The sequence below is a fragment of the Corvus moneduloides genome, chromosome 13, assembly GCF_009650955.1.
Source record: "Corvus moneduloides isolate bCorMon1 chromosome 13, bCorMon1.pri, whole genome shotgun sequence".
Taxonomy (NCBI): Eukaryota; Metazoa; Chordata; class Aves; order Passeriformes; family Corvidae; genus Corvus; species Corvus moneduloides.
In genome coordinates this window covers 2,394,590-2,421,368 of record NC_045488.1, presented here as the reverse complement: position 1 = coordinate 2,421,368, position 26,779 = coordinate 2,394,590, and the positions used below count along the sequence as shown (strand labels likewise).

Genomic DNA, 26,779 nt, shown 5'->3' with positions numbered 1-26,779 from the left:
TTCCCACATGGTCTGTTTTATTCTGCAAGTCTCCCTTCTTTTCCTAGCACTTTTGCTGTTCCCAGCTGCTGCGCTGACCCTCTGAGTCTTCCCAACTTCTCTCAACACTTTCTGAGGCCTCTCTGACTTAGCCAATTGTTCCCGTCTGCTCTCTGGGTCTCTCCTGGTCTTCACCTGCTATTCATGGCCCATTGCCACCTTCTTGCAACTTCTCTCTAATGACCACAGTTCTTCCAAAGATTTCCTCAGGGTTCTTGAAATTTAGCACTAGCAATCCTATTTAAATTTTTCATCTCTGAAGCAAGTGTAGACTTACATTAGCCTTGTTAACCATAACATCTAAGCCAGTTCAGAGCCAGCCTGGAAAAAATGATGACTTAAAGACCAGGATGATCAGCAAACCTTTTCAAACCAATCCTCTCCTTGTTTCTTTCATGGCTGTGGGGGCTGCTGTGCAGGGACTGAGAGACTTCATAGACCTAGTCCACAATAAAGGCAGGATGAAAGTGTGATCCCCAGCTTTATTTTGAACTGTGGTGTGGCTCTCACATACATATGAATATGTGAGGAAAGGAAATACAAACTCTTGTGCAAACCTGTTGTCTACAAAAAGAATCCAGTATTCATATTCCACACATACCACATCCCCCTGCCCTATTTGTCTCTTCTAAAATGTGGCTCTTGGGAGGGAAATTCAGTCTTGACTTCTATTCCAGAAATGTTTCATTTCTTAAAAAGTTCTTTATTTTCATTGTAGATATTGATGAATGTGCGCTGAACATGCTGCTTTGTGACAATGGGCAATGCAGAAATACCCCTGGAAGTTTCACCTGCACCTGTCCAAAAGGATTTGTATACACTCCAGATCTAAAGACATGTGAAGGTAATTGGTAACACACCATTTAATCCTAGTTTTATTCATTTGGGTTGTTCTCAGATTGTGCCAGAAATACTTTGAACCTTGATGGGGATAGAATGTGTAAAACTAAAAAAATCACCGTAAATAAATTCTATGGGGAAATAGGAGAATGAGAAGAGACAAGGCCAAAATGAAGCCATTGGATAACCTCATGGAATAGCCTGTATTTACTCTCCCTATATACTACTATCAGTGAGCCCGCACTGTGCCAAGGGTGAGAAAAACCCAAGCTTTACAAATCTGTTTTTTGAGGAACAGAGCCAAAGGGCTCCTAGTTTGAACCCTTTTTGAGCCCTAGACAGTTCTAATGTGTTAGTGTGTCTTTGGGACACGTGCACGTTAGTCTGTTGTGAAGAGTTTCATAACAGAAAAGGGGAATATCAGGAAGATTGGTTATGAGGAAAGCTTCATCCCCTTTTTCCTAAATTGAAAAGAGCCATATGTATTTTTGTTAATGTTTTCTGGCACTAGCAGCAGTGTGTTTCTTTTCTAGATATTGATGAATGTGAATCTAACCCCTGTGTTAATGGAGTGTGCAAAAACACACCAGGCTCTTTCGTTTGTGAATGTTCTCCCGAAAGTACTTTGGATCCAACCAGAACCATCTGCATAGGTATTTATTCTTTTGAAGATTTTATGTTTGCTGGTTAAAAATGTCCAGTTCCATGCGAACATTGTACACCACCAGCTTTAGAAAATACTTTAAAATAACTTGTGTAGATAAATATAGTGGAAAACTTAACAGAAACAATGTTAAGAAAGTGCTTGTTTTCACCATTCCCCTGGGTGCATGAAGTGCACTTGGGAGCTTAGTGTGCTTCCATGCCAGATTTGAAAGAGGTGAAAATTTTTTCTGAGCAACGCAGAAGGGTTAAGACTAGTACTTCAGGTCTGTGCTCACCTTAATTTCTCCTATAATAAGGTGAGCATGTTCTAATTAGGATCTGCTCTCTGGAAGGAATTTTCTATTTGAGATGGAGCATGAACAAGTTATGCACAGTCGAGACCAGCTCAAGAGCATCCACAGACAATGCTGTGATTCAGATACTCTGTGGGCTCATCATTTCCTTTCTTGCCTGTTCTGTTGGGACAGTAATTTATAGCTCTTGTCTAGTCAGTGAGGAAAGCTGTAGGACTACAGCTGTCTGATCCTTAGCTATCTTCTGCCACTCCTTGTATGGGAAAATACCCAGACTGGGGGATCTAGCAAAACAATGGAAGATGTAGCAAGGGTTCATGTCTACTCTGTTCTTCTGCATGTGCCCCTAATCTGAGTCATAATAAATACAGGGACTCACATCTTGAGTGTTATTGATATGCTGCCTGTTAAAGACAATAAGCATAAACTAGGATATGCAAGAGCTCTGTGCTGGGATGATTTTAGGCTATAGTCCATCATAGAGAAGGTTAAATTAAGAGATTTTAAAATAAATTTAGTTCTGATGTAGTAAATTATAGTGAAAGGATGATTCTTTTTCATGGTTAAATTCACATGTGTTTGTAAATACAGTGATGCATAATGCTAGAGAATGTGCATGACAATACATCGGTTTTTTTCCAAACAGAAACTGTCAAGGGTACCTGTTGGCAGAACATAGTGAATGGAAGGTGTGAAATAAATATCAATGGAGCAACTCTGAAGTCCCAGTGCTGTTCCTCACTAGGTGCTGCTTGGGGAAGCCCGTGTACACCATGTGAACGAGGTAATGCTCTTCATTTTCCTCAGGAGCCTGGGGCTTTTCCTCCTCTGAGGTTGGTCCAGATTATTGTCAGAGAAGTTGGGCACAGGGTAGACAAATAACTTCAGTTGTTCTGTTATCAAGCCGTCACTCCTTATTCAGTCCCAAAAAAGAGAAGTCTTAGTATTTGAGAGGTAGCATGCAGCTATAGAAGATTCTAAATGGATTTTGCAGTAAATACTTTACAAGTTTAAGCACTGAAGGGAAGGGACCACACCTACAGTCTGTAACTTGCAGCCTTACTTTAGCACAGTTTGTCATAATTAGTGATCTGGAGTTCCTAATGATGTAGCAATAAATGCATGTTCCCCAGAGATCCCAAGGAAATGGTCACAACAAATGGATCTTTGGTGTGGTAATGGAGGGAGGAGAGGGAGTAGCCCTTTTTATTGTACTCTGTGGATTAACTGATGACCTGGAGACTCATAGAGTTGATCAAGAAATGGGTTGAGGTCGCTGCATATTCATTTGATAATTTTACTGGACTGTGGGATGAGCTGGGAACCCAGGGATGAGCTGATGAATGCAGAAATGTGTGTGGGTTGTTATTTCTATATCTTGAAAGCTGCTAGTTTGCTCAAATCTTTGGTTAATTTCATTCTGTGTATCTTAACAGGATTCATCCTCATTCATCCATGGCAAATAGGGTTGTAATGTGCTGTGATCAAGTGAAATGAATTAATTGGTTTGAATGAAGCAGCAATCATAACCACTTTTGGTTTAGCTAGCTGAGACACATGGGAAGCAAAAGAGGATAAAGGCTGACACTCTATATAGTTTATGTAGTTGCCCCATCTTCTCTCTTTATTATTTCAGAAACTACTGGGATACTGTCTAAGCACTCAGACTTCTCATAGCAATAAACTAGATAATGTTTCACATGATCAGTTTTGCACAATAAATTAATGTTGAGTTTTGGACTCTAGTGTTCTGAAACTTCATTTTTGTTTGTTTTACAGACCCAATATGTCAAAAGGGATATTCAAGAATAAGAGGAACATTGTGTGAAGGTATTTATTGTTGCCTTAATATAAATCAGAGCTTGAATGAAAAAATGCCAGTGTTTTGATTTAAGTGGTTAATTTAGCATAGAAGAACACTGTGCCAAGTTCTTACCTCGTGTTGTTCCATTGACTTCATTAGAGTTATGTCAGGGATGAATTTGGTTTCAGTTTGTTTAACATTCCTGCCTACTCACAGTTTATCTCAAAGTACACACTAGCAAATATAATGTCTACCAGTATAAGGAGGTGTTTTTTTCTCTTCAAATACTGTTAACTGAGTAACCTGTTTTTACGAAGTATGTGTCTTATGTATACTACAAAACATGGCATAATACAGTGGTATGATAAGCCATCACTATGCTTTAGAAAAAGAATGTTCAAAGACTGTAGTTCACATTAGGTTTTTTTTTTTCCCTAACCTTGACTTTCTCCCATACACCATTATATGAAAACTTATACATTCCAAAACATATTTTCACTGTCCTATTAAAAGAAAAAAAAAAAAAAAAGCATCAGGACACAGTTATACTTTGGTTAAAGAAAAGGTTAAAGATATTTTAGATGTGTAGTTTTTTGCTTGGTATGAGATGACTCTATACTATTCTGTGAGAATTGAAGGTCCCACCCTATTTCATCTCTGTTTGAATTGATTTGAACCCCTGGAAAAGTACTGCATATTTACATAATATGCCGAAGCTCAGAGTCTCAAACTGCTGTGGGTCATCCTGACTGACAACATCTGACATGACACTGCAGTTAAAATATTTTTTAAAAATTACTCCCATATGTAGCTTCCATAAAGAAACATTGTTTTTTTCCCTTAAAAAAAAAAAAAGAAAAGAGGAACACCCTCACACATACTCTTTGCTTTCCAAATGATGACTGAATATCTTGGCATGTCTGTGCTGCAGACCCACTGTACATAACTTATCTGACCTCAGCAACACTTTGTGGAGTGTGTAAGTGAAAGGAAAGAAGAAAAAAGTGGGCCCACCTATCTCTCTTCACAAGGAAAGTCTTAGAACATTTTCAACACTGCTGGGATGGAAAGTTTATCCTTCCAAGATACAGACATAACTGTTTTCAACATTTCTTTTACCAGCACATCGGATTACATCTCTTACGTGCTTTAATCTTTCTCATTTCAATGGGACATGGATAGCCCCAGGTTTTTCAGAGTAGTTTCCCTTCCTTGTAACATTGTGAAGCCTTACTTGGTTTTCAACCAATGTAAGCATTTTTCAAGACAGGGAAAGGTCTCTAGGAAATTTACTGGCAAGTTAGAGACAGGAGTAAGTTTAGTTCCCAAAAGGTGATAGTCAGTCCTCCCATATGCAGCCCATGTAAAATGTGTAATAGATCTTGTGCAAGGAAATAAGCAAACTGAATTGGCAGCATTCCTCTCGTTTACGGGTGAGCCCTGGAGTTGTCAGCTGCAATATTGCTCACAGGCCATGAAGAGTGTTTCAGTGGTTTCTAATAATCCACTGGCTTTACTTCATACCTTCCAGTCAATTTACAGTATCTGTTCAAGGGCAGAGGCCACTGATTTGCCCCCCAGCGTTTATCCTCCATCGTGCTCCGTGAGGTTTAAGAGATGCAGAGCCTCTTTGCACCAGGAGTTTTGTCTGGAGGCCTAACCAGCCCAACCTTCCCCCTTCTTGGTTACTCTATACATGAGTATTCATCTACAGTTTGCCAGTCATTCTTTTTCCATTTCTTGTTCTTATCCTCTCCTGTCATAAAAATTGTCACTTTTCATCTTGGAGCCATGTTTATGCTGGAGCCTTCTTCCCAAGGCAGTTGCCACAAAGGACTTGGGTGGGAGGACCTCACACTTAGATTACTAAACATTTATTGGAGCTCAAGCCAAGCTAATGCATATAATCAAAATATCCTTACCCAAAAGTGCTAAATTTGCCTCTTAAGTATAGAAATACAGTTTTTACTTAACGAAGTTAAACTCTGTGTGTAGTTGTAAGGAGGTTATATTAATATATATACAGTTGCTAGTTGCTGACAAGGCCATAGGGCCAGATTTCAAATGGTGTTTTAGTTTCCAGACATGCAGATAGAAAAAAATTCTCAAAAATCTTTTAAAAATACTGACTCTAGTTGGAATAATGCATGTCATTTTGTACTTATCTTGGTCTTTCTTTGCCCATTTGCTTCAAATATCTGGCCCACAGTGAGTATGAAAATGGATATAGTTTTTAAACACCCCTCCCTTTCCTGTTGCTTTTGAGTTTGATTTCAGTATATGTAGAAATGGCAAATAGCAACATGTATGATTTCTAATCATCAGCAGTTTTCTGTAATTAATTGCTTCTGGCTGACTTGCTTAGGGAACTGTAAATGTTTTGAATTTTTTCAGGCCATGTAAACTGCTGCGGTTTTTTATTTTATCCTAAAAACATTAGAATATTATTATTTTCTATATTTTTGCTAATTTGTTCATGTTTAGCATGCTAGCGATTACTCTTACTCACTTCTTTTTTTGTTTTAATAGATGTTAATGAATGTGAGGTGTTTCCTGGGGTCTGTACAAATGGGCAGTGTGTCAATACCTTGGGATCATTTGTTTGCCAGTGCCCCAGTGGAATGACTTTAGATGCTTCTGGACGAACTTGTCTTGGTAGGTATTAATTCCGTGTACAGGTCTGCTAGGGAAGAGCAGATCTATGCAGTGACCAGTGGTTGCACTGCATGTTTTCTAACAAGTAAGGAGAAGTATTTTTGCCCATTTTTCAAATGGAATTAGTCAGGGACATGAACTTAGTTCAATTGGAATAGGAGCAGATTCCAGTAGTAGTAGCTAAAGCCCGTTACCATCTGCCAGCTGGTGAGTAGCATTGATTCCAGATTGTTCATCTGACAAATCCCTGCAGATCATGTGTGCTCTTAGCATTCTTCATCTGCAGCCCTGCTGAAACCACCTTCCACAAAGGCTGAACAGTGGAGGACACACCATTGTAGCCCTGGACTTGGCCACGCCATGCACCTTGATGGAGGGTGCAACAAAATATCCAAGTTTTGTATGCTGCCCACCCACAGCACCTTTGTCCATTTATGACAATAAATGCCCAAGATTTGTCTCTGAACAAGGCATAGCTTGTAGTAACTAAAAGGCCTTATGTAAGTATAGCAAGCTGGAATGTTTAAAATCCTTTTCTGATCCAAAATTTACTTCAGGTGTTGAGCACCATTTTTCAGAGTGGTGCTTCAGACTTACTTCAACTGTTAATGTCTGAGTTTAGCATTAATATTTTGCTGTTAGGAATTATGCAGTGAGCTTGGGATGGTCCTCCGAGTCCACAAAAACACGGAGCAGACTGTCCTGTGAAGGGATTTGGGAAAAAAAATCCACTGCAGTGAACTAAATTTTCTCTTTCTTTCTCCACATGTTGTTGAATTGCCCAACAGACATTCGCTTGGAGAGTTGCTACCTGCAGCACGAGGACGAGCAGTGCACCGCCCAGATCCCGGGCCGGCACCGCATGGACGCCTGCTGCTGCTCCGTGGGGGCAGCCTGGGGCTACGAGTGTGAGGAGTGTCCTCTCAGGGGAACTCCTGAGTTTGAAGCTCTTTGCCCAAGGGGACCTGGGTTCTCTACGAAGATAGAGATAAGTGGGAAGCCCTTCTCTAAAGGTATGTGATCCATTTGTGGTTAATTGCCAGCAAATCCTGAAGGCTTTTACTCTTCCATCAGACAACTCCTATGGGTTTGAAAATTTCAGTGATAGGCACTTCACTCACCCTAAGGCACATTTGAAAATCCAATTAGATTTCATGGCAACTAAAGCCCAAACAAAATACAAGAGAATTTAGTTCATGTTACAGACCATTAAATACCATATAATTCTGCAGCCTCGAAACAAAGGATTTGTGTCTCTCACTAGAGAGGTTAAATTGTGCCTGACTTTGCCTCCTGGCATCTCACAGTACAAGAACTGGAACAAACTGGGCAGTCAGCTTTGGATGCATTGAAAGAGCAGTCCTTACTTGTGAAGGGTGCAACAAATGTAATTCTGCTGTGGAACAACCAAGAAATGGTGAATAATTTTGGGAATTTCTTGTGAAGCTACTTGGAGAAGCAGAGGAAATAGCTTCCAGGATGATGGCTCAAATCAGAGAATTTTATTTACTGTAAACCAAGTCATGTTATGACTCTTGTTGGTAAACTTCCAGCATTAAGTGGGAATCACACAGTGACGCCCTAGCACCATGTGTTGAAAGCTGTCTTTCCACGGTTACCAGTGGGGTTAAGCTGGACAATGTCAAAAGCTACCCAAAAACTAAACATTATGAAGTCTGAAATGAGGGGAAAACAGATATGAATGACTGTTGCTGTTGTTAGTTTCAGGCTTGGTTTTATAAACAGTTACTAAGCCATTATTATCCATAAAAAAAGTGGCATGTGCTTTTATTTATGCTCATTATGTTTTCTGTGACTCATGGAAGTCACATTTTTCTCAGAAATCAGAAGACAGAGTGATTCTTTTCGAAGCTGTCTTTGCCTTGATCCTCTGTCCACTGAAATCTTACTGAGCTGCAAATCACATCCTGCAGGACAAAGGGGAGACTAATACTAACTTTGTGAAAGAAAGTGTTCTTGGCAATTCCAGCACAGAGTGCCTACACTATTAGGTAGGGGGAAGTCAGTATCAGTTTATGTAGTGTGGACTAATTTTCCCAAAAGGAGGGGTCACTGTCATGAAAAAAGATGAGCTCTGATGTCAGCATTGCTCTTTTGTGCACTGTTTTTGTATGAATGATAACATCATATGTCCATACGATCTCATTTTTCAGACATCAATGAATGCAAAATGTTCCCCAGCCTTTGTACCCATGGAAAATGCAGAAATACCATTGGCAGTTTTAAGTGTAGATGTGACAGTGGATTTGCCCTTGATTCTGAAGAGAGGAACTGCACAGGTAAACTTCCTGGATGTCTCTCTCATGGTTTTGAATTGAAAAGGACAAACTGAACTCCCTTGAAAATCCTGTGAATGTGTTTTGTGTTACAGATATCGATGAATGCCGCATCTCTCCTGACCTTTGTGGCCAAGGCATCTGTGTCAACACTCCTGGAGACTTTGAGTGTGAATGTTTTGAAGGCTATGAAAGTGGATTTATGATGATGAAAAACTGCATGGGTATGTTTTTTATAGACCTTAGATGTGCCGTAGTATGCTATGTGCTAGTATGCTAGGCATGATTTATTTGGGGGGTTTTTGAAGGTTTGATTGTGCCTGAGTTTAGGCCTCTCTCATTTTTAGAGCCTTATTAAAGCTAAATTTAAATGTGAATTTGCTGCTTCCGCAGGTTGCCAAAGCATATATAAGCAAGGGACAGGATTTTGGGATGTTAAGTTTATCCCCACAATCCCCTTTTTGCTAAGTGGGACACCACCCTGAACCTTGAACTTAAGGTAAATTAAGATTTAGAAGAAGCCTTCTTGAATTAATTTTCTTTTTCTAACTGCACTGTGGTGCAAGGGATGGCTGGCTCTAGGACAGGCTGCAGGGTTGATTGACCAAGGCAGATGGTGCTGTGATGGGCTGTGGTGAGGGATGTGCTGGCCCTGCCATGATGTGCCTCCCCTTCTCCCCACAGACATCGACGAGTGTCAGCGCAACCCCCTTCTCTGCCGAGGTGGCACCTGCATCAACACAGAGGGAAGTTTTCGGTGTGATTGTCCTCCAGGCCACCAGATATCACCAAATATCTCTGCATGTGTAGGTGAGACATGCAGGCAAAATCAAGATTGTGCACAGCATTTTGTACCACTCTTGCGTTGTGCATTTACAGCGTTTGCTGTAGTATCATTTTGGTCTGAAATGTGTTCCTCTTCTTCCTCTGCAACAGACATTAATGAATGTGAGCTGAGCACCAACCTGTGCCGAAATGGCCGTTGTGTCAACCTGATTGGAAAGTATCAGTGTGCTTGCAACCCTGGCTATCAGTCCACACAAGACAAGCTATACTGTGTCGGTAAGGACAAAATCTGCACTGGAGCTCTAGCAAACAGGGAAGATAAAACACATGTAATTGTTTCAGTCTGGTAGTTATATAGTCATTTTTAACCATGATTCAAAAAATCTATTACAGTTTGTCAAAACAGTATGCAAAACCTCCAAAACGTGCACATCCGTTTTTGAGAGAAATGAGTGAAGTTATAGTACTGCACTTAGCTGAGTAACAGATTATTTTCTCTAGTAAATCAATCATGATGCATAAAATCATGTACTATTTTAAATGCCCCAAGACTTCAGACTTTGATGATTAAGAGGGAGTAACTTGTTAGATTAGTTACATATTTAATTAAAAATCATCATTCCTGCTGGACCATGAAGTAGAATCATGTGGTTCAATTGCATACATTCCTTCTACTGTGCCATGGAAATACATGAAAAATCCAGTGGCTTTAATTCTGCCAAGTAGTTTTTTACCTTGATCCTTAAAAAAACTTTGTTGTCCTAATGATACTGTGGTAACTCAACAGTGCTATTTCTATATGTAGAAGGAGAAGCACAGAAGTATTTGTATATGCAGTCAGGTACCATCTCTTTCCATCCCTGGTTTGCCTGACGTCCATCCCAGTGCCTACCTTTGCAAACACTTGAATGTTAGTGTGCAGATGCCAAGTGTAGGTTCTGGATTGATGCTGTACTGGAAAGCTGACTCAAAGTATGTCCTTGAAATGTGCTTTAAAGTAAAAGGTATTGTCGGTTTTAACTGTAATTTTCTCCTTTTTAGATATCGATGAGTGCAGTATAATGAATGGTGGCTGTGAGAACTTCTGCACAAACTCAGAGGGCAGCTATGAATGTAGCTGTAAACAAGGCTTTGCACTCATGCCAGACCACAGGACATGCACTGGTAAGGGAGAGTTCGGGAACTTTTCTGCTTGAAGGGTTTATTTCAATAGTTTAAAAATGGACCTTTTTAAGATGAAAGCTATTGTAACAAATACACTGTTACAAAAAGAAAATAAATGGAAAATGAAGTTCTTTTTCTGAAGTAAGTATCTCCAAATTGGGCAACTGCAGAAAGAAGTGCTTTGAAGGGAATTGATTCTTCGTAATTTCAGGAAGTGTACAAGCTGATTCTGATTTTAATAACAAAAAACCTGTAATTTTTTCAGTACGAGTTGAATTTTCCCCCTTAAGGTATTATATTAGATCCAAATCCAAAACACGTTGAACACCATTAAAAAAATTACCATGAACAGAAGCCAAAATGCTGTGCATGTGTATTGTATGGTTATGTTGGAGAGGATAGACAGAGGTGCTAGAAAAGAAGCTGATTGCTCTGTTCTGTGGTTGTGTGGTATCTGCTCTTAAGCAAGCAAGAAAATTACTATTTTTAATTCTTTGTTTAGTCAAATGCAAGTATGCTGCATTACTTCAGAGCTGAAAGACTTGCAGAGAAATTGAAATCTGAACAGTACAAATCTTTCTTAGGAAACAGGTCTTTTGCACTCTTAAAAGGGTTTGTGAGAAAATTTTCAGAGCTCTCTTGTGGCCGGGTGTTCTCCTTTGGGAGTCTGGGAGTCATAATCGCAGGAAGTGAATTGCACTTGGTGATTTCCACATAGGTTACTGGAAAGATAATTCTACCCTACTTTTCTCTTACTTTTTGCTTCACAGCCACTGGCCTGATGAGGCATGTGAATATTTGCCAGCTGTTCGCCAATTCCATCCAAGAGCTCCTTGAGGAGCATGAGAACTATAACAGGGTTAATCCCTTGGAATAGAATTGCCTTTACAGTTGAACAAATGGAGAGTTTTCTATACTGAATTAACAGAGTGCTCACATTTAGAATTTGTAAATATTTATAGACCTCAAACCAGGGTCTCAATTACCCTGAGGCCACTCACTACCATTCCAGAAGAGAAAAGAGCCCTAAAGCACAGTAAAATGTAGTTTTCCCCCACATTGTAGCTTGCTCTGTCAGAAAGATGTAAAGTAGCCGGCCTTCAGCAAGTATCAGACCCTCATTCAAAGAAAGAATTCAACTAGAAAAAGTGCAGATTTGATTGACCCCGAAAACCTAAAATATTTAGATTAGAAGTAGTTTGCTTTAGCTCAGGTTTCTAGAAAAGGCAAGCTTTTTCAAAACCTTGCCCAAACATTGGTGTTCGGGGCACTTTTTCAGTGCAAAAATAAAACCAGTTGATCGAAATTGTGCCTCAGCCAGAATCTAAACCCAGTGAGAGGTTTAGAGTGACATGAGAGGGAAGGGAGCAGGGGGGGAGCAGGGTCTCTGAGCCACTGTTTTGTTTTCATCTTCTTGACTTGACTGGGGACCAAATGACCCAAGTGTGCACTTGGACAGTCTTTGGGATCTCAAGTCCCATGGCTAGAAGCAGTTCTGTGCTTTACTCCCCCTTGTCCTTAGCCACCCAAACACATCTCTAAACCCAGAACCAGAACTGATCATTTAGAGCACCTTCCTGCATATTAAACTGAAATCTTTGGAATAGGAAACTCTCACCTTTCCATTCTCAGAGTCAAAACAGAAGTGTCTGCCTTTGCTGTGGGGAGGGGACGGATTCTCTGTGGTTTGTTCACACATTAGCTTGACCCTAAACATGTCCATAGAAGTTTGTTGTCAGATGTTACCTTAGTTGAGAATTTCTGCATCTCTATATCCAGCTTTGACTTGAAAAATAGAATTTCCTTCACAGGCCAGCTGTAATAACTATTAGCTATTCATTTTCATACTCTCCTCTAATAAGGACTTGAGTGCAATAGCCACGCATAAAAAGGTTTAAATAGCAGAAACACCACACATCTTTGGATATCAAGTCAAATCTAAGAAAATATCCAGAGATTTGAGGAGTCACCTTCACTACCCTATTAGTCTTGAAGACGCTGCTTTCTTCCCTTGGAAAGATGTTATTTACATATGTAGTAATCTGTTGAATATTCAAAATCCACATGCTAAAGTTTTGCCTCTGCCCAAACCAATAAGAATTTTAAAAAATTAATGACATTTCCTTTTCGTTGTACTAGATACCTGGTTTTACACTGTTAGGTGTTTGTGCATGGTACAAGATATAATAGGACTGTGACCTGCAGTTGTGAAACACCTATTTTACATTTTCAGTTTTCTCTCTGTGTGAATGTGTCTTTTATCTTTAGCATCACACAAAGCTGGAAGCCATCACAGAATATATTTTCTGATAATTGAGCTGGTAAGAATGCTGTGCAGTTCAGTAGTAGGTCAGGTTTGAATTGGTGAGGTTATGCATAAATAATCAGCTCAATTAGGAGAAACAACAGGTTCTTTGTCAGCTGATTTTCCCCCAACTGTGAAATCGGTACAGTGACAGGTTTGTAAATAAAGTTCTTTATTTCTGTCATTATTATTCCCATTTCTAGAGCTTAATTTTGCATGTTAATTCAAATTCCATTCCAAATTAACATTTTCAGGCTAATGTCCATGCCAACATTATTTGCTTGTTAAGATAAACAGGGACTGGTCAGTCTTCTTCCTTGCAGAAGTTGTGTATCCACACAAGCACTAGCTGCTAGAAATACAGCAGAATAATGAACATAATATTTTAAATTAATGTGAGTTCATTTTTTGCAGCTGCATAATTACTGCAATCCACAATAGGCTGCTCTGATAATGAGTTACAACCTTTCTCTTGGAGAGGATTCCTGAATCTTGTCCTTTTTGTGCTGATTTTTTTCCCATGGTATCACTAGGCAGAGTTTCTGATTTTTGCTCTTGCTGGTCTGTGTTGGTGCTGACACAGGAAGATTTTAGGGATTTTTACAAGGAACACTAACATAATCCCAGGGGCTCTGAAAGATTCCAGAATTTAGCATGGTTGCCTTAATATAATAAAGTATCTGCTTCTGGAGCTTGGCTCTAATCAGTGATGGCAATTTTATCAATTGAGAAAACAACTTTTCATCCTAGAGGATGTAACTATATGGCTGGCCAGTCAGCTGAAATGCTAAAAAAGACCATAAAAATCTCCTAGTGGAATAAATGTGTGTATTGTAATTATTCCCATCATGAGCTGAGCTGTTTCCAGTTTGTCACCACCCTTGAGATCATCTGTAGAGGTATTTTGCATGTATGATGGCTTTTTTAAGCTCTGTCAAGTTTGATATTTTTTTCACTGAATTTGACTTCAGAGCTTCCATTGATTTCAACAATGATGGATTGTATCCAAGAATCCCCAATTATATGTGGCCTTGTGGTGTGACAAAGGTTCCGTTGGGGTTCTTTTCTCTGAAGGAAAAGTTGGTTCCTGTTCCCACTTGAGTCAGAAGGGAATGTTTTGCCACTGACTGTAGCCAGAGACAAGGAGTTTACTCATCAGGACAATTTTGCAATGTACTGCTCAGTTATTTGCAAGGATTCAATCTTCACCATGTTTATCAGAGCATTAAAATGCTTACTTGCCATGATGATGGTTCACTGCATTGCATAAAGGTAACATATTTTAAACCTGATTTTCCCCTGTAGATATTGATGAGTGTGAAGACAATCCTAACATCTGTGACGGAGGCCAGTGTACAAACATCCCAGGAGAATACAGATGTCTTTGCTATGATGGATTCATGGCATCTGAAGACATGAAGACTTGCATAGGTAAGTGAAAGGCACTCTTTCCAAATAGACAGACAATGATATTTAAAGATTATTGCTCTTATATCCTAATTTTGGTCACCTGACCGTATAGAACCAGCCCTACTGCACAGATGGGAATGCAGTCTCTGTATATCCCTGTAGATTGGGGGGCAAACATGATCATCTATAGCATTGCATCTTTGGGTTCTCTCCCAGTGAGGTTTTTATGCAGCTCAGATAAAAGAGTGCCTGCAGAAAGGAAGTAGATGATGCTATGGAAAATTTCTGGGGAGATAAATCCCCAGTGCTGATTTAAACTTATCTGTAGGACAAAACTGTGTGGAAGTGTTGTACCTTGGTAGAGCAGAGGCCTGAAACAGCATATCTCCAAACCCACATTTTCACATTTTAATGTAAAGTCTTGAGAGTGTCATTTCTCTTTGGGGAGAAATGTCTGACAAAACTAGACAAGGCATGCGTGCATTTCTAAATGTGTACACACACATATGCATACATGTAGAAATTATCAATAATCATAGTCATTCTTTGGGTAATGAACTGCACCTTAGTGTCTATTTTTTAAGAAAAGCTGGCATTAAAGGTATGTTAATGCAGATATAGTAATATAGCACTGTTAGCCCAGATCTCAAAATGTATGCTAGGTAAGGAGTAACTACCATGAGCAGTTTTTTCTTCACATATGTAGACTTTTTTTGTATCAAAATTCATATCTAAAGAGATTTTTCTAGTTACTTTCTAAGAATTGTGTTTAATAAATCTTAATTCATGGGGTTTTTTAGATGTTAATGAGTGTGATCTGCATCCAAACATCTGTCTGAGTGGAACCTGTGAGAATACAAAAGGCTCCTTTATCTGTCACTGTGATATGGGATATTCAGGCAAGAAAGGCACAACTGGTTGCACAGGTAAGTTTTAAAGTGTAATTACTAATTTTTTAGTTAAACTCATGAGTCTGCTTTTCTGGTGTTTAGAACCTCCTCTCACTGTGCTATTTTTCACTTACTTCTGCTCTTATTCTACCTCTTATCCAAAGTTGTTGAGCTCGTGTTCTGCTGAATTTCAGTGCTATAGCATTCAGCCTGATGCTGCTTCTGCTGAAATGAGTGGAGCAAAGATTGGGATCAAAACTGGGTGTATTACTGCACAGTTGTTCATCTAAGAGAACACCAAATGCCATTATCCATAACTTGACAACCTCCTGAGGATCTGAGTGCATTTGGATTAGTTAATTGTATACTATGCAAGCATGTAACAGGTATCTCTTCAAAGTGTTATTTGGCAGACACAGATGGCTTGAAATGTGTGCTAAAATATATTTTCAAGTGTCAACAATACAGTTACACAACTACATTCTATCAGCAAAGTCAGAATTTGCTTTATTTCGTGTATTGCCAGCAAACAGAAATGAGATTCAAATATACAGGCTCTGAGGGCATGATATTAATAATCCAAGTGCTCATGTCTCAAGCCAAGGTGTTGAGAGTCTTAGGCTTTGCCCAAATATGAATGCAAACATATGTTTAATATAATTTTTAATGTAGACTTAGGGTAAACACATTTCTGGCAATGTCTTTGAGACACACTTTTATTCTTAGTCTGCTTTTATTATAGAGATTTAATAATGTATTTTTTTAAGTGCCCCAAATATATGAAGCTGGTTTTTTAGAGATCTTACAGAAAAATCTGAGAGCTGGAGTTGTATTTTGCATATTGGACTATGGATGAATAATTGTGCATTAGTAACAGCTGCCTTTGACTTACATATGAACTGATCTAAATCCAAGAAATCCCCAATTGTACCTTGTAGACCAACATTTCAGTGTTCTTTGTTTCTGTGCTAAATTATGTGAAGATCTTCAGCACTCTAGACCTGAAAACCCTCACGCTGATCAGTTACACATGGTGCAGCTATCAGTCCCAGCCTGAGGAGTAGGCAGGGAAGATGAAGCAATGAGTTGAAGGCAAAAGACAGAGAAAGGTCATGGAGGCAGGGGAGGAATCTGAGCTATGGCTTCTGGAGAAGTGCCTGGAAATAGCCACCATTTTGGCATCACGTGATTCAAAGTAGTGGCAAATGTCCCAAGCAGTGTTTTTTGATTAAAGGAGAGGCCAGGAAATCCCTCTCTCCTGGTCCCAGCCAAGCCCTGACCTGTGGATGGACACTGTCTGTCATGAGGGCTCTTCCCACCTCCTTACACATTTTTACTTTTCCTGCTGCTTTTGTTTGCATGCCAATATTTCAGAGAGGGTGGCACTCACCAGGAAAAACACCAGAATACCTTAATTACAACAGGTATTATGAGGGTAATAATTTCAGTAATTTGAAAGAGCCCAGTGGTCTAAGACAAAATGGTGAAGTATCAGTTATGCTGATACAGCAGAGATGGGACCATACTCAAATAATGAAAATTTTTGATTTCAATAAGAGACGAGGAAGCAGAGCAGGAAATTTGTAGGTTGGTTTCATAATGAAAAAACTGTGTGGATAGAGATCCCATGGTGACTACATTGTGCAGGTTCTCACCTTCTGGTTTTTAAAATATCTGATTTACTGCTGGAGAACACTGAATTCCCCATTTCTTGCTTGCACGGTGTTCGAGCAGAGTTGAAGTTCCCAGGCTCAGGTGCTGCAGACCATGAGAGCATCCTTCAATACTTCTTCTGGAAGGACCTTGCTAACAGCACCTTGACCCCAGAATTCAATTCTTGTCTTAGATCAAAAAGCATCCACAGTTTTTAGGAATTCCCGTGGAAAAAAAAATTACAAAAACGTGTGCAGCACTTTGAATGGGAGATCCTCTTTTTCTTGAGAACAATTAAATCATGTCCTTTGGGTTCCATTCCAGTTTTGTCCAAATATTTCAGCTCCCTTGTCATTACTGACTGTTTCCATTCTAACAAATAAACTTGTTTTTTTCCCCCCAATCATTTAACCGTATTCAGAATCCACCCACTGACTTACATTCCCATCCCACACAGATGTTAGTTCCCCTAATTCTCCCCTCTCCTTGGTTCTCAGTAAGAATGTGGACAGAGTTCAGTAACAAAAATACAATTTTTACAATACTGTGCAAAAACACAGGCTGTAGATGCAGGTTTCCAACATGAAGTGCTGTGAGTGGTTTAATTTCCATTCACAAGGCAAACTGTGATAATACTGGCTTAGAGCAGTTCATTTTGGACTTTCCTAGGCAGGCAATGGTACGCAGCCAGTAGAGAGAAGATTGCTGTGTTTTCCCCTACCCCAGTTCCACATCGCCCAGCTTTATGACAAACACCTTGTCTGTAGTTTTTCTGTCAATAAAGTGTACGTGTACTTGTGCAGAAATGAAATCCTGGTTTGGCACTTGTGTTTGTATTTTGTGATTCATCACCACTCTGGATTACTGCCTGTAAATCTGCAGTATTTCACTGTTGATGTAGAGCCTTGAACTTGCTCTGATATTTTCACAGAGAAACAAATTCTTCTCTTAACTCTCTCCCATCCATCCTTGCCATTATGGCTGTGTGCACAGCCCCCGTGGTGGTTCCTGGTGGAGGGGGGCTTGCACAAGCTTAGGGTGCTCTTCACAGAATCACATTGAAAGAGGTGAACTTGGGCAGTAATTGCCCCACGTGGCCAACAGATCAAAAATAAATGCGTTACAAGCCAGCTGGATTTCTGCACAGGGAGCTGGAGGGAGCTGGAAGGCTGAGACCAGGTCTGACTCTGCAAGGGCCATGCTGTTGCCATGTGGAGAAAGGCTAGTGGAAGGTATTCAGCTGCAGCCTCGGTGTGGGCTGGGAGCTTGGGGAGTTTGGTGTTGAACATCATCCAGCGATGACGGCGTTCGTGGACACGGGGGCAGTGAGTGCACTCTGCATGCCTGCATGGCTGGCAAGAACTTGGTTCTAGAGAGGTCAGACGTCTGATACAGGGAAAGGAAGAGGTGAGCCTGTCCTTTGCCCTCAGAAATAGAGCCATAGTATTTTGTGACTTGTATAATGTGCTCTCCTTGCCGTTATTAATGGCTTCTGGCCATTAATAATACATTGTGTTTCAGGCTTGATGACACAAAAGAGTTCTGGTACCAGAGAAAGAGATGTTTGCCCTCATGAATCTGGGAGCTGGCTTTGTCAGGCCAAATACCAGAAGATAATGATGTTGAGATGCTGCCCACCAAAGGGGCGTATTACAGGAGGAGTGTACTGGCAGTAGGCATCTGTCCAGCAGTAACATGCTGTGCCCCAGTGTGCTCTGATGTAAGGAGGGACAGCAGGCAAGAGCTGAACTGTCCCATGTGACGCTCCAAGAGTACAGTATACTGAATAAAATCTAAGAGTGATTCCAAAAGAGAAAACAATTTTACATCTAGAAAGATCTGAAGAGGGGAATTTTTCCGTATATTTTTCTACTTGTATGAGCACCAAGTTGAAATTCAGTCTTTTCCCTCTGAAAAGCCTTCGTTTTTCCTACCTGATTACATGGGCAGCAACCCAGGAGGAGGAAATGCCTTGTGACTTCCACCAGACGACTGGCCCTTGGGGAACTGGACCCAGGCTCGAAATACCAGTGCAACGTCAGTGCGATAAAATGCACAGATATGCAGAGACTGCCAAAAAAATGTAAAAGTCAGAAAATGCTTAAGGGATTTGCATAATTCCTGACAAACAGTACTGATTTATAGGTGGAGTCTGAATTAAATTTACAGTATGCTAAGGATCCTTATAGGCCACTGAAACCCAGTGAAACTTAACAGAAAACAGTTCATAGAGTACCTAGAGGATTTCATGCCCAGTGATGAACATGTGAATTTTTTTCAGTTAATGTGCACTCCTGTTCTGTTCAAATGCAAAGGGATGTTTCTAGAGTACAGGTGAGGAAACAGTGATTTACTCCCATGCTCCTCTCCAGCCAGCTTTGATGATCCACTTCCAGACTGGGTAAGGATGTGTTGTGCAGATATTGGCTAGCAGTTTCTTTCCTTTGGTGGCCACATTTTGCAAGCATAGTGCAAAGGGTGGCAGGTACAGATGATGTGTATTTTTGCTGCACACACACTGAGAGCCCTAAAAATTTGTGCCACTGTGATTAATGGGAGAGATGCTTTATTAATTGCCAAAGGCTTGAGAGAAAAAATATTTGTCCAAAGAAGAGAACTGAAGGAGCCAACAAAATAGGGTGACTGACAGGTTTTTTTCCCCGGAGTGCTTGGGATTATTATGATGTCAGACCTGCATATTATTTATCATGCGTATTCTCATCTGTTGTAGGCAGACAACTCCCTTAGTATTGATGGGAGTTGTGCAGTTGCAAAGCTGAGAACATGTGTGCAGCAGCACTGGGGCACAGTGGGACCGGCTGAGGATGCAGTGTCAGTCTCTGGCTGGATTGTCTTTATTTTCCTTGGCTTGTCACGGACTCATACTGGAGGCAGAAGGAGAAGGTTGATATAAATCAGTGACTCGCTCCTTTACTCTTCAGTGAAAATCCCCATGAAGTCAGTGGGAATAGGCCATCATTGTATGAAACCCTGCCTGGAGTAGTGTCCTCGTGGGTGCTCTCTGGGTCATGATGCCTTTACTCAGACCGAGTAATGCCTTTGTCTTCAGACAATTAAACGAAAATAGCTGGAGTATTTGAAGAGTGTAGTACTGTTTGTACTGCCATGCAGACAGAACAGGCTGGACTTGTGCTTTTATTAAAGATATTGAGTTAATTTTTCCCCTACAGAGCTCAGCTTCTCCTTTCTGTTTCATTCTGTCAAGCCATAATTCAATTCTTATGGCAACATAAATCCATATTAAGCTCCAGTATAAGCAGGCATAAATTCCATTGATTTCAGTTTACACAGGACCATGTTTGGTCTAAGATCTCTTTTGCCTTGGAAATAATTGCAGTGCAATAAATGTAGGCTTATAACTCAGCTGTGCAGTGAAAGGAAAGAATAGGGATTATAGCAAAACAACATCTGAGTGAAATGCAGGTGAAAAGAAGTAAAATCTGGGATGAAGCCAATGATGATGTTTTATATGCTTCAATCAGCTTTAAGTATCTGAAAACCTTTCCATGCATCATGGAAGTAAGCCCTGCAATGTCCCTTTAAAGGTAGATGTATTAGAGAATACATTTTGCATTCCCTATTTGATCTTTACCCAGGCAAAAAAGCATTGAAATCTATTAAAATTTTTTACTGGAGAAAAGCTGAAAAGCTTTTTTATTCAAAGCAAGTGGAATGGAATTTCAGTGGCTGATGCCTGAGAAAGCTGAGCCCATTATAAATACCCGTATTTGGATATGGATTTATACTTGCAGCTTTCATCCCAAAGAAGATTCTAAGCTTTTTAGTGTGTGTGTCAAACAGCTGATGGGGGAATAAGTGTCCACTGCAAGTGCCCCAGTGTTGTGGTGCTGCTGTTCCACTGGGAGATGTTAATGGGGGTTCTCAGGTACAATGTGTCAGTGGGTCGCTGTGTGGTGGGATGGAGTCCACAGTCACTTTATGGAGAGTGGAAAATTTGGCTTGGGTTGTCTTAAACCTGAGCCTGAGCATGACTTCATTGCGGTGTAGCTGTTGCATGCAAGTTTCTGTTTGTGTTTGCTGGTGGTTTAAAAAAATTCTTGGCAGAAACCTCTCTACTGGTGATGGGGGTTTTTTGCGGTGTTTTGTTGTGCTCTGCAGGGTATAAGGAAACTTGTGATTGTATGTTTTAAAGCGTCAAATAATCAAACACAGTGGAGTCTTAATGTGAGCAGTGGTTTAACAGTTTGGGGTTTAAAATCATGTAAAGGTTAAAATATAGAGTGTTTGCCTCAGCTTTTTTATGTCAGTGTATACTGTAGCTGACCTCTCTAAATTCCTTCCAGTCTTTCCCCAAGCCAAAATGAGTTGCTTTTTCTTCAGGCCACCCTTAAGATTTTTTGACAGATGCGAGTTTCCTGTTTTGGGTGATGTTATCTTTGTATGAGTCTCTGCACATGCTAAAGGCAAAACTGCCCTGAGATCATTTGCTCCTGACCCTTTTTTAAGTTTTAAAAAGTAAGTGTCCATTTGCATGTTTTCAGGCCTGTTGGTGGAGTCAACATTCATTAATGGTAGATTCCAGCTGCCAGATTTAGATGCATATGTACACGTCAGCATTCAGATTATGGGAATGCTCATGTCTGGGGCTTTGAGTCAAAGCAATGCTTCATTTAGAAAGAGACACAGAAAAGTAAGATTGGATGAAATTCCACTTCAACAGACTAAAAAAATTCCAAAAAATTAAAAGCCAACTCACCACAAACCCCCCCACACAAACAAAACAAAACAAAAACCAAAACACAAAAAAAAAGGCCCAAAATCTCAACAACAAAAAACCCCAAGAGAGCACAAAACTCACCAAACAAACACTCCTCCCCCTGCCCCCCCCACCCCCCCCCACCAGTGGGTTTGGGGGTTTTCTGGCCTTGAGTATTTAATTTTAGGATAACAGACAGATGTTGTCTGCTTCTTGAAGTCATGTGTTGCCTTTGTGGAAAGGCAAAATATGTGTACCAGGCATAGTGAAAGGACACAGCCTTTTGTCTAGAGAAGTGTGGACAGACAAGCCTAAGGAAGTGCTGTGAAGGAAGTGGTTAAGATGATACCTGGACACTTTCCCCAGTAGCTCCACAACCTTGCCCTCTTCAAAGAGCTAATTGTTTTTGGGTAAAATCATAGGGAAATTCAAGTCTGTGATTTTGGGGCCGAGAATCCCAAAGGTTGCTACATATTTGATGGCTGATGCCTTTTCTTAATAATCTTCTTGAGAAGGGTCCGAGCTGGGTTTTTGTCCGTGGAATCATGTAGAGTTTGTGAGCTTGTTTTGCCTTTCCATCAGCTGCTTTACAGAGTGGGATGATCTGGCTTACAGCAACATCAAAGTCACCTGGGAGGGCTAAAAAAATGGGTTTCAGTTTTACGTGGTTTGATGTGAACTCTAGATAAATCACATCCTGCATGGAAGTAAAGCACAGTTTGAGAGCTCAGTTACAGAAAATACTGTAAAATCCATAGCTCAGATGTGCAAGAAAATTCCTACCAGTTTTGTTTTAGTTACCAGTAGTAATTTCTGAAAACTTTGCCTTTGAGTTTATACGTTCTCCAAGTACTTATATGGGGCATTAATAATGTTCTGTGAGAAGGAAGAATGGAGTTCAGTTTGGTTTTTGCAGCCTATACATTTTGACATTGCCAGAGAATGCCCAAAAATGAAAATAAGGTGAAAATAGCAAGTACTGAAATAGAATGTGCTGGGATGAACGTGTATGTTGAAGACTCGATGTCTTGCTGCCTGGTGTCTCCAGGGATGCTGACTCTTTCCTGTTGTGTTAGGTGTCCTGAGTTCCTAATAAACTGCATTTCTGATGAGCCCCTCAGCTGTCATGTTAAATACAGTGGTACAGCCTGTCCCCCACCTTCCACACAGCCTCTGGCCAGGCAGAACCTGCTTCATTCCCTGCCTGGGGATAATCCTGGGGGCAGCTGGCTGGCGGTGCCTGGCTGGTGTTCATCAGCATCCGTGCAGATACATGGGGGCTGTGGGAGTGCTGCATTCCAGGAGTCCCTGGGCAGCAGAGTTCCCTCTGAGACTTCTTAGCAAACCATGCAATGTGGAGCCACCAGTCTGGTCCCTCTCTGCAGCTTCTGCCCATTTCTGCAGGATGGGCACACTGGGAAAGCTGTCTTCTGAGGTACTGTTTTCCTTTTTGAATTTAGGCTTCGGGGTGAACTGCAGCAGCACTGCTTTATATGCCTGTCAGAAAAACAGGTAGTGAGGTAGTGGGGCAGCACGTTGGAAATATGCTACATGCTTCTTTGCTTTGATCCTTTTCTTTTTTCTTTTTCTTTTTCTTTTCTCTTCTCTTCTCGTTTCTCTTCAGCTTCCTTTTTGAATGTCATGTTGTAAAGAAATGCATGCTTTCTTTCATGTTCACATTATTTTGCTTGAGAAATTCTAGTGCCAGTTATCTGGACATGAGAACACGTGCTCCATGAGCTCCTCAAACATCTCTGGTTTTGCAGATATCAATGAGTGTGAAATTGGAGCCCATAACTGCGACAGACACGCCATATGTACAAACACAGCAGGAAGCTTCAAATGTAGCTGCAGCCCTGGCTGGATTGGAAATGGCATCAAGTGCACAGGTGAGGGTCTTATGCATTTGTATTTATTTGTAAGGTCAGACAAGGTTCTAGCAATTCTGAAGAAAACAATACCACACCTATAAATGGAGAAGACAAATGGTTATCGAACTTGTTAGGTCGATTTGGCACGATCTATTGGAGGACAAATTCTCCACCATGGTAACTGTGAAATCAGCATTATCTCATATTTGGCTTATGAAACAATGAGAACAGACTGGACCATGAAGAGAGATGTTTTGTGCTTGAGGGCAGCTAATGGGAGGCAGTGAGGGGCCTCCTGGTGCTCCCCATTGAAACAAGGTACAGGTCTTAGTACTGAGTGCCCTGGAGCTTCCTCAGTCACAGTTACCTTGTCAAACTTCTTTGATGGGCTGGAAATAAGCTGTTTCCCACTTTTTCACTCAGATGGCCACACGTGTGTGGGTTTTATTTTATGGAAGATTATTTAAAGTAGAGCTTCTGTGTTCCATACACTATTTAAAGTTGTATTCATGTGTGTTTTTTAACTAATGTTTTTTGGTTTTTGTTTTTTTTCCTCCCTTTTTTATTGTTTTAAAGATCTGGATGAGTGCTCCAATGGAACCCACATGTGCAGCCCACATGCTGACTGCAAGAACACGATGGGCTCTTACCGCTGCCTGTGTAAAGAAGGTTACACTGGGGATGGTTTCACTTGTACAGGTGAGCTGTCTGAGGAGAGCAAAGGATGAACTCCAGTGATACCATGCAACCCAAGTTAGTCTACGATCCAATACACAAAAATGGCTTTTAAACATCTGAACTTTTCAGTAATAAGTCATCATTGATTGTCTTCTCCTTCACCTAGATTGCCATTGCTTAAAAGAAATACTATATATTATACATAGTCTAAATCAATCACTTTTTTTCACTTGATAAAAGTGAAAAAAATTGCTTTCCTTGTTAGTTGAAGTACGTGGCAAAATTACTAAAATAATGCTTGATCATGTAATTTGACTGGTTAGTAAACTAGTCCATTGGCTACTCACCTTAATTCTTAAATAATAGGGCATATGCATCAAAATTACTTAATAAAATTGCCAAAAAATGTTTGTCCTTTCCACAAGTGAGTGTGTGATGTCTGTCTTCTTTACTCCATCATCCTGAGAGCCGGTGTCAGGATGCAGTGCTGGCGTGTAGAATGAAGAAAGTAGCTGCTTCTGAAACCTCATTTTATAAACTGTAAATGAGATTATAAAACTTTGCTAGAGAGATGCTTCCCACCCACACTTCAGTCTTCTGCTTTGAGGAACAGCTTAGCTCATGGGTGCTTAGTCATGAGGAGCCCTGCTCTTGCACTGAGGGCCGCAGTGTGCCCGGGGGTGCTCGCTGGAGGCTGATTCTCTTTGGAGCAGAGCTGTGTGACAGAGCTGCTGGGCCAGGTTTTCAGCTGGTGCAAATCAGCAGCCCTCTATCAACTACAGCAGGTTTTTAGAGCATCTGAGAATCTGGATTATCAGGCTTAAGGCTGAATTTGAATCATTCCAAATTCTAAGCAGACCCTGGGATTCTGTTTAATTCTCTCAATATAATTTCATCTTGAATCTGATTCAGCTTCCTCAGTGGCCTTCCTAACCCAGTGCTCTTTGTTAATTTCCTGTGTGATGATTTCCAGGAGTCTGTAAGCTGCACCCTTCAGATGGAGTGCTTACAGAGTTTCTGCATTCAGTAGAACTTTTTTTTTAAATTTGGATACTTTATTGTTTGTGAATTCAAGAGGTGTCTGGGACTCAAACTAGAGCACTCAAATGTTCTGTAAGCCCTCTGCCAAAGTGTGCAGTGTGCAGCATTCCCCCTGGTAGGTGATTTTTGATTTACCAGCCATGGACTTCAAAACTCCCGCTGCCAGCCAGACTCTGTTGCAGTAAGGAGGTGTTTGTGTGATGTGTAACATTTCAGCTAGAGAGTCAGGGCCATGATCTAGCTGAAGGTGAGTGGAGTCCAGTAGCAAGGCTGTTTTTCTCATCAGCTGTTAACCTGCAGTTTAGTTCTGGTGAAGTTCTTTTCATGCCACTTTTTGTCAGTGTTTTGATGTTTGGCATGGTGAACTGCCTATTACCATATGTTTCCTCACTGCATAGTAAACCTATTTTTTTTTTCTCAATTACTGCCTCTAGGCTTTGCTGTAATAGAAACAATAACTGTAATAAATTTCACGTGCTCATTCTGAGTCTAAATTTGACCCTGTGTACTGCCTCCAATTGTTGTTAACTGTAGCTATTCTAGGAGTCTGTGCCTCTCTGATTTTCCTTTTGATTAGAAACTGTATTTTCAACATCAGGAATATACAGAGCTGTTACCTGTAGTTACCTCTGCACATAACTAGATTGCAGTTTCTTCTGCACGTGTTCAGATATAATAGAATAATTAAAATGCTCAGAACACTGCGTGCTTCAGCTCAAATGTTGGTGAAAAAACCATCTTCATTGCTAATTTGCAATATCCCTTCCTTTTACAGACCTTGATGAATGCTCAGAAAACTTGAACCTCTGTGAAAATGGGCAGTGCCTCAACGCCCCTGGAGGGTATCGCTGTGAATGCGATATGGGATTTTTGCCAAGTGTAGATGGGAAAGCATGTGAAGGTAATTCTCTGTAAGCTTTAAACAACTTTCAACAAATTCTGCCTTAATAGTGTTTTATGTTCCAATTTTTTACAATTGTTTGCTGTTGTGGTTGTATTGAGAACTGCATGAAAATTTTCAATAGTAGTTGCTTTTCTGCAGTTTATTTGTTATGGACCTCTAGATGTTCATCTACCTGCTGTATATAGAGAGAACAGCTTTTCAAAGCCTATCTTACGATACATTATTTTGGGGTCTGATTAGTGATCCAAATGGCACTGATAGCTGCCATTTCTTCTTGATCATTTATGTCCAGTTCTTCATTTTATTCAAAACAATTAAACAGAAGAGGTTGTTACTTTGCACTGGTATGTATGAAGCTTAAAAACAGTGATTTGGTAGCCGATACAATGAACATGCTTTGAGGGCTTCTGTGAGGTGCAGAATCAGAGTGTGAAGCCTTGCAGGAAGTTTGTATGACCACAAAAAAAAATCCTGTATGAATATTTGTTCAGTTTCGAAAGTGAGCTGTCAGTTAACAGTTTACAACTCGTTCATAAGAGCTTTGCATCTGCAAAGATTCAAAACAATCAAATAATAAACATTACCAACATGATTAAGGTCATAGATTTGATTTGAACATTTGAAATCCTTATTTGGTACACTACTGATCAGTTAAGTCAGTCAAGAAGATGCAGCCTTATCATCTGACATAATAACCCATACCAGCTGGTGTTTGATGGAGTTCATAAGTGCATCACTATAAGTA

The 26,779-nt window shown here is 40.4% G+C and overlaps 1 protein-coding gene across 2 annotated transcripts in view; it reads left to right on the top strand.

The window, feature by feature from the left end:
• Positions 1–26,779, top strand: part of FBN1 (fibrillin 1) — a 145,090-nt gene that overhangs the window by 85,050 nt on the left and 33,261 nt on the right. For both annotated transcript variants that reach the window (XR_004242873.1, XM_032123291.1), the window contains exons 20-35: positions 758–883; positions 1,413–1,532; positions 2,485–2,622; positions 3,618–3,668; positions 6,172–6,297; positions 7,086–7,310; positions 8,472–8,597; positions 8,690–8,818; positions 9,279–9,404; positions 9,531–9,656; positions 10,422–10,544; positions 14,155–14,280; positions 15,060–15,185; positions 23,307–23,429; positions 23,988–24,110; positions 25,906–26,031. Coding sequence is in view for 1 of the 2 variants with exons in the window: in XM_032123291.1 (XP_031979182.1) it covers positions 758–883; positions 1,413–1,532; positions 2,485–2,622; positions 3,618–3,668; positions 6,172–6,297; positions 7,086–7,310; positions 8,472–8,597; positions 8,690–8,818; positions 9,279–9,404; positions 9,531–9,656; positions 10,422–10,544; positions 14,155–14,280; positions 15,060–15,185; positions 23,307–23,429; positions 23,988–24,110; positions 25,906–26,031 (2,040 nt within the window). In the remaining variant the exon portion in view is untranslated. The remainder of the gene's footprint in view (positions 1–757; positions 884–1,412; positions 1,533–2,484; positions 2,623–3,617; positions 3,669–6,171; positions 6,298–7,085; positions 7,311–8,471; positions 8,598–8,689; positions 8,819–9,278; positions 9,405–9,530; positions 9,657–10,421; positions 10,545–14,154; positions 14,281–15,059; positions 15,186–23,306; positions 23,430–23,987; positions 24,111–25,905; positions 26,032–26,779) is intronic.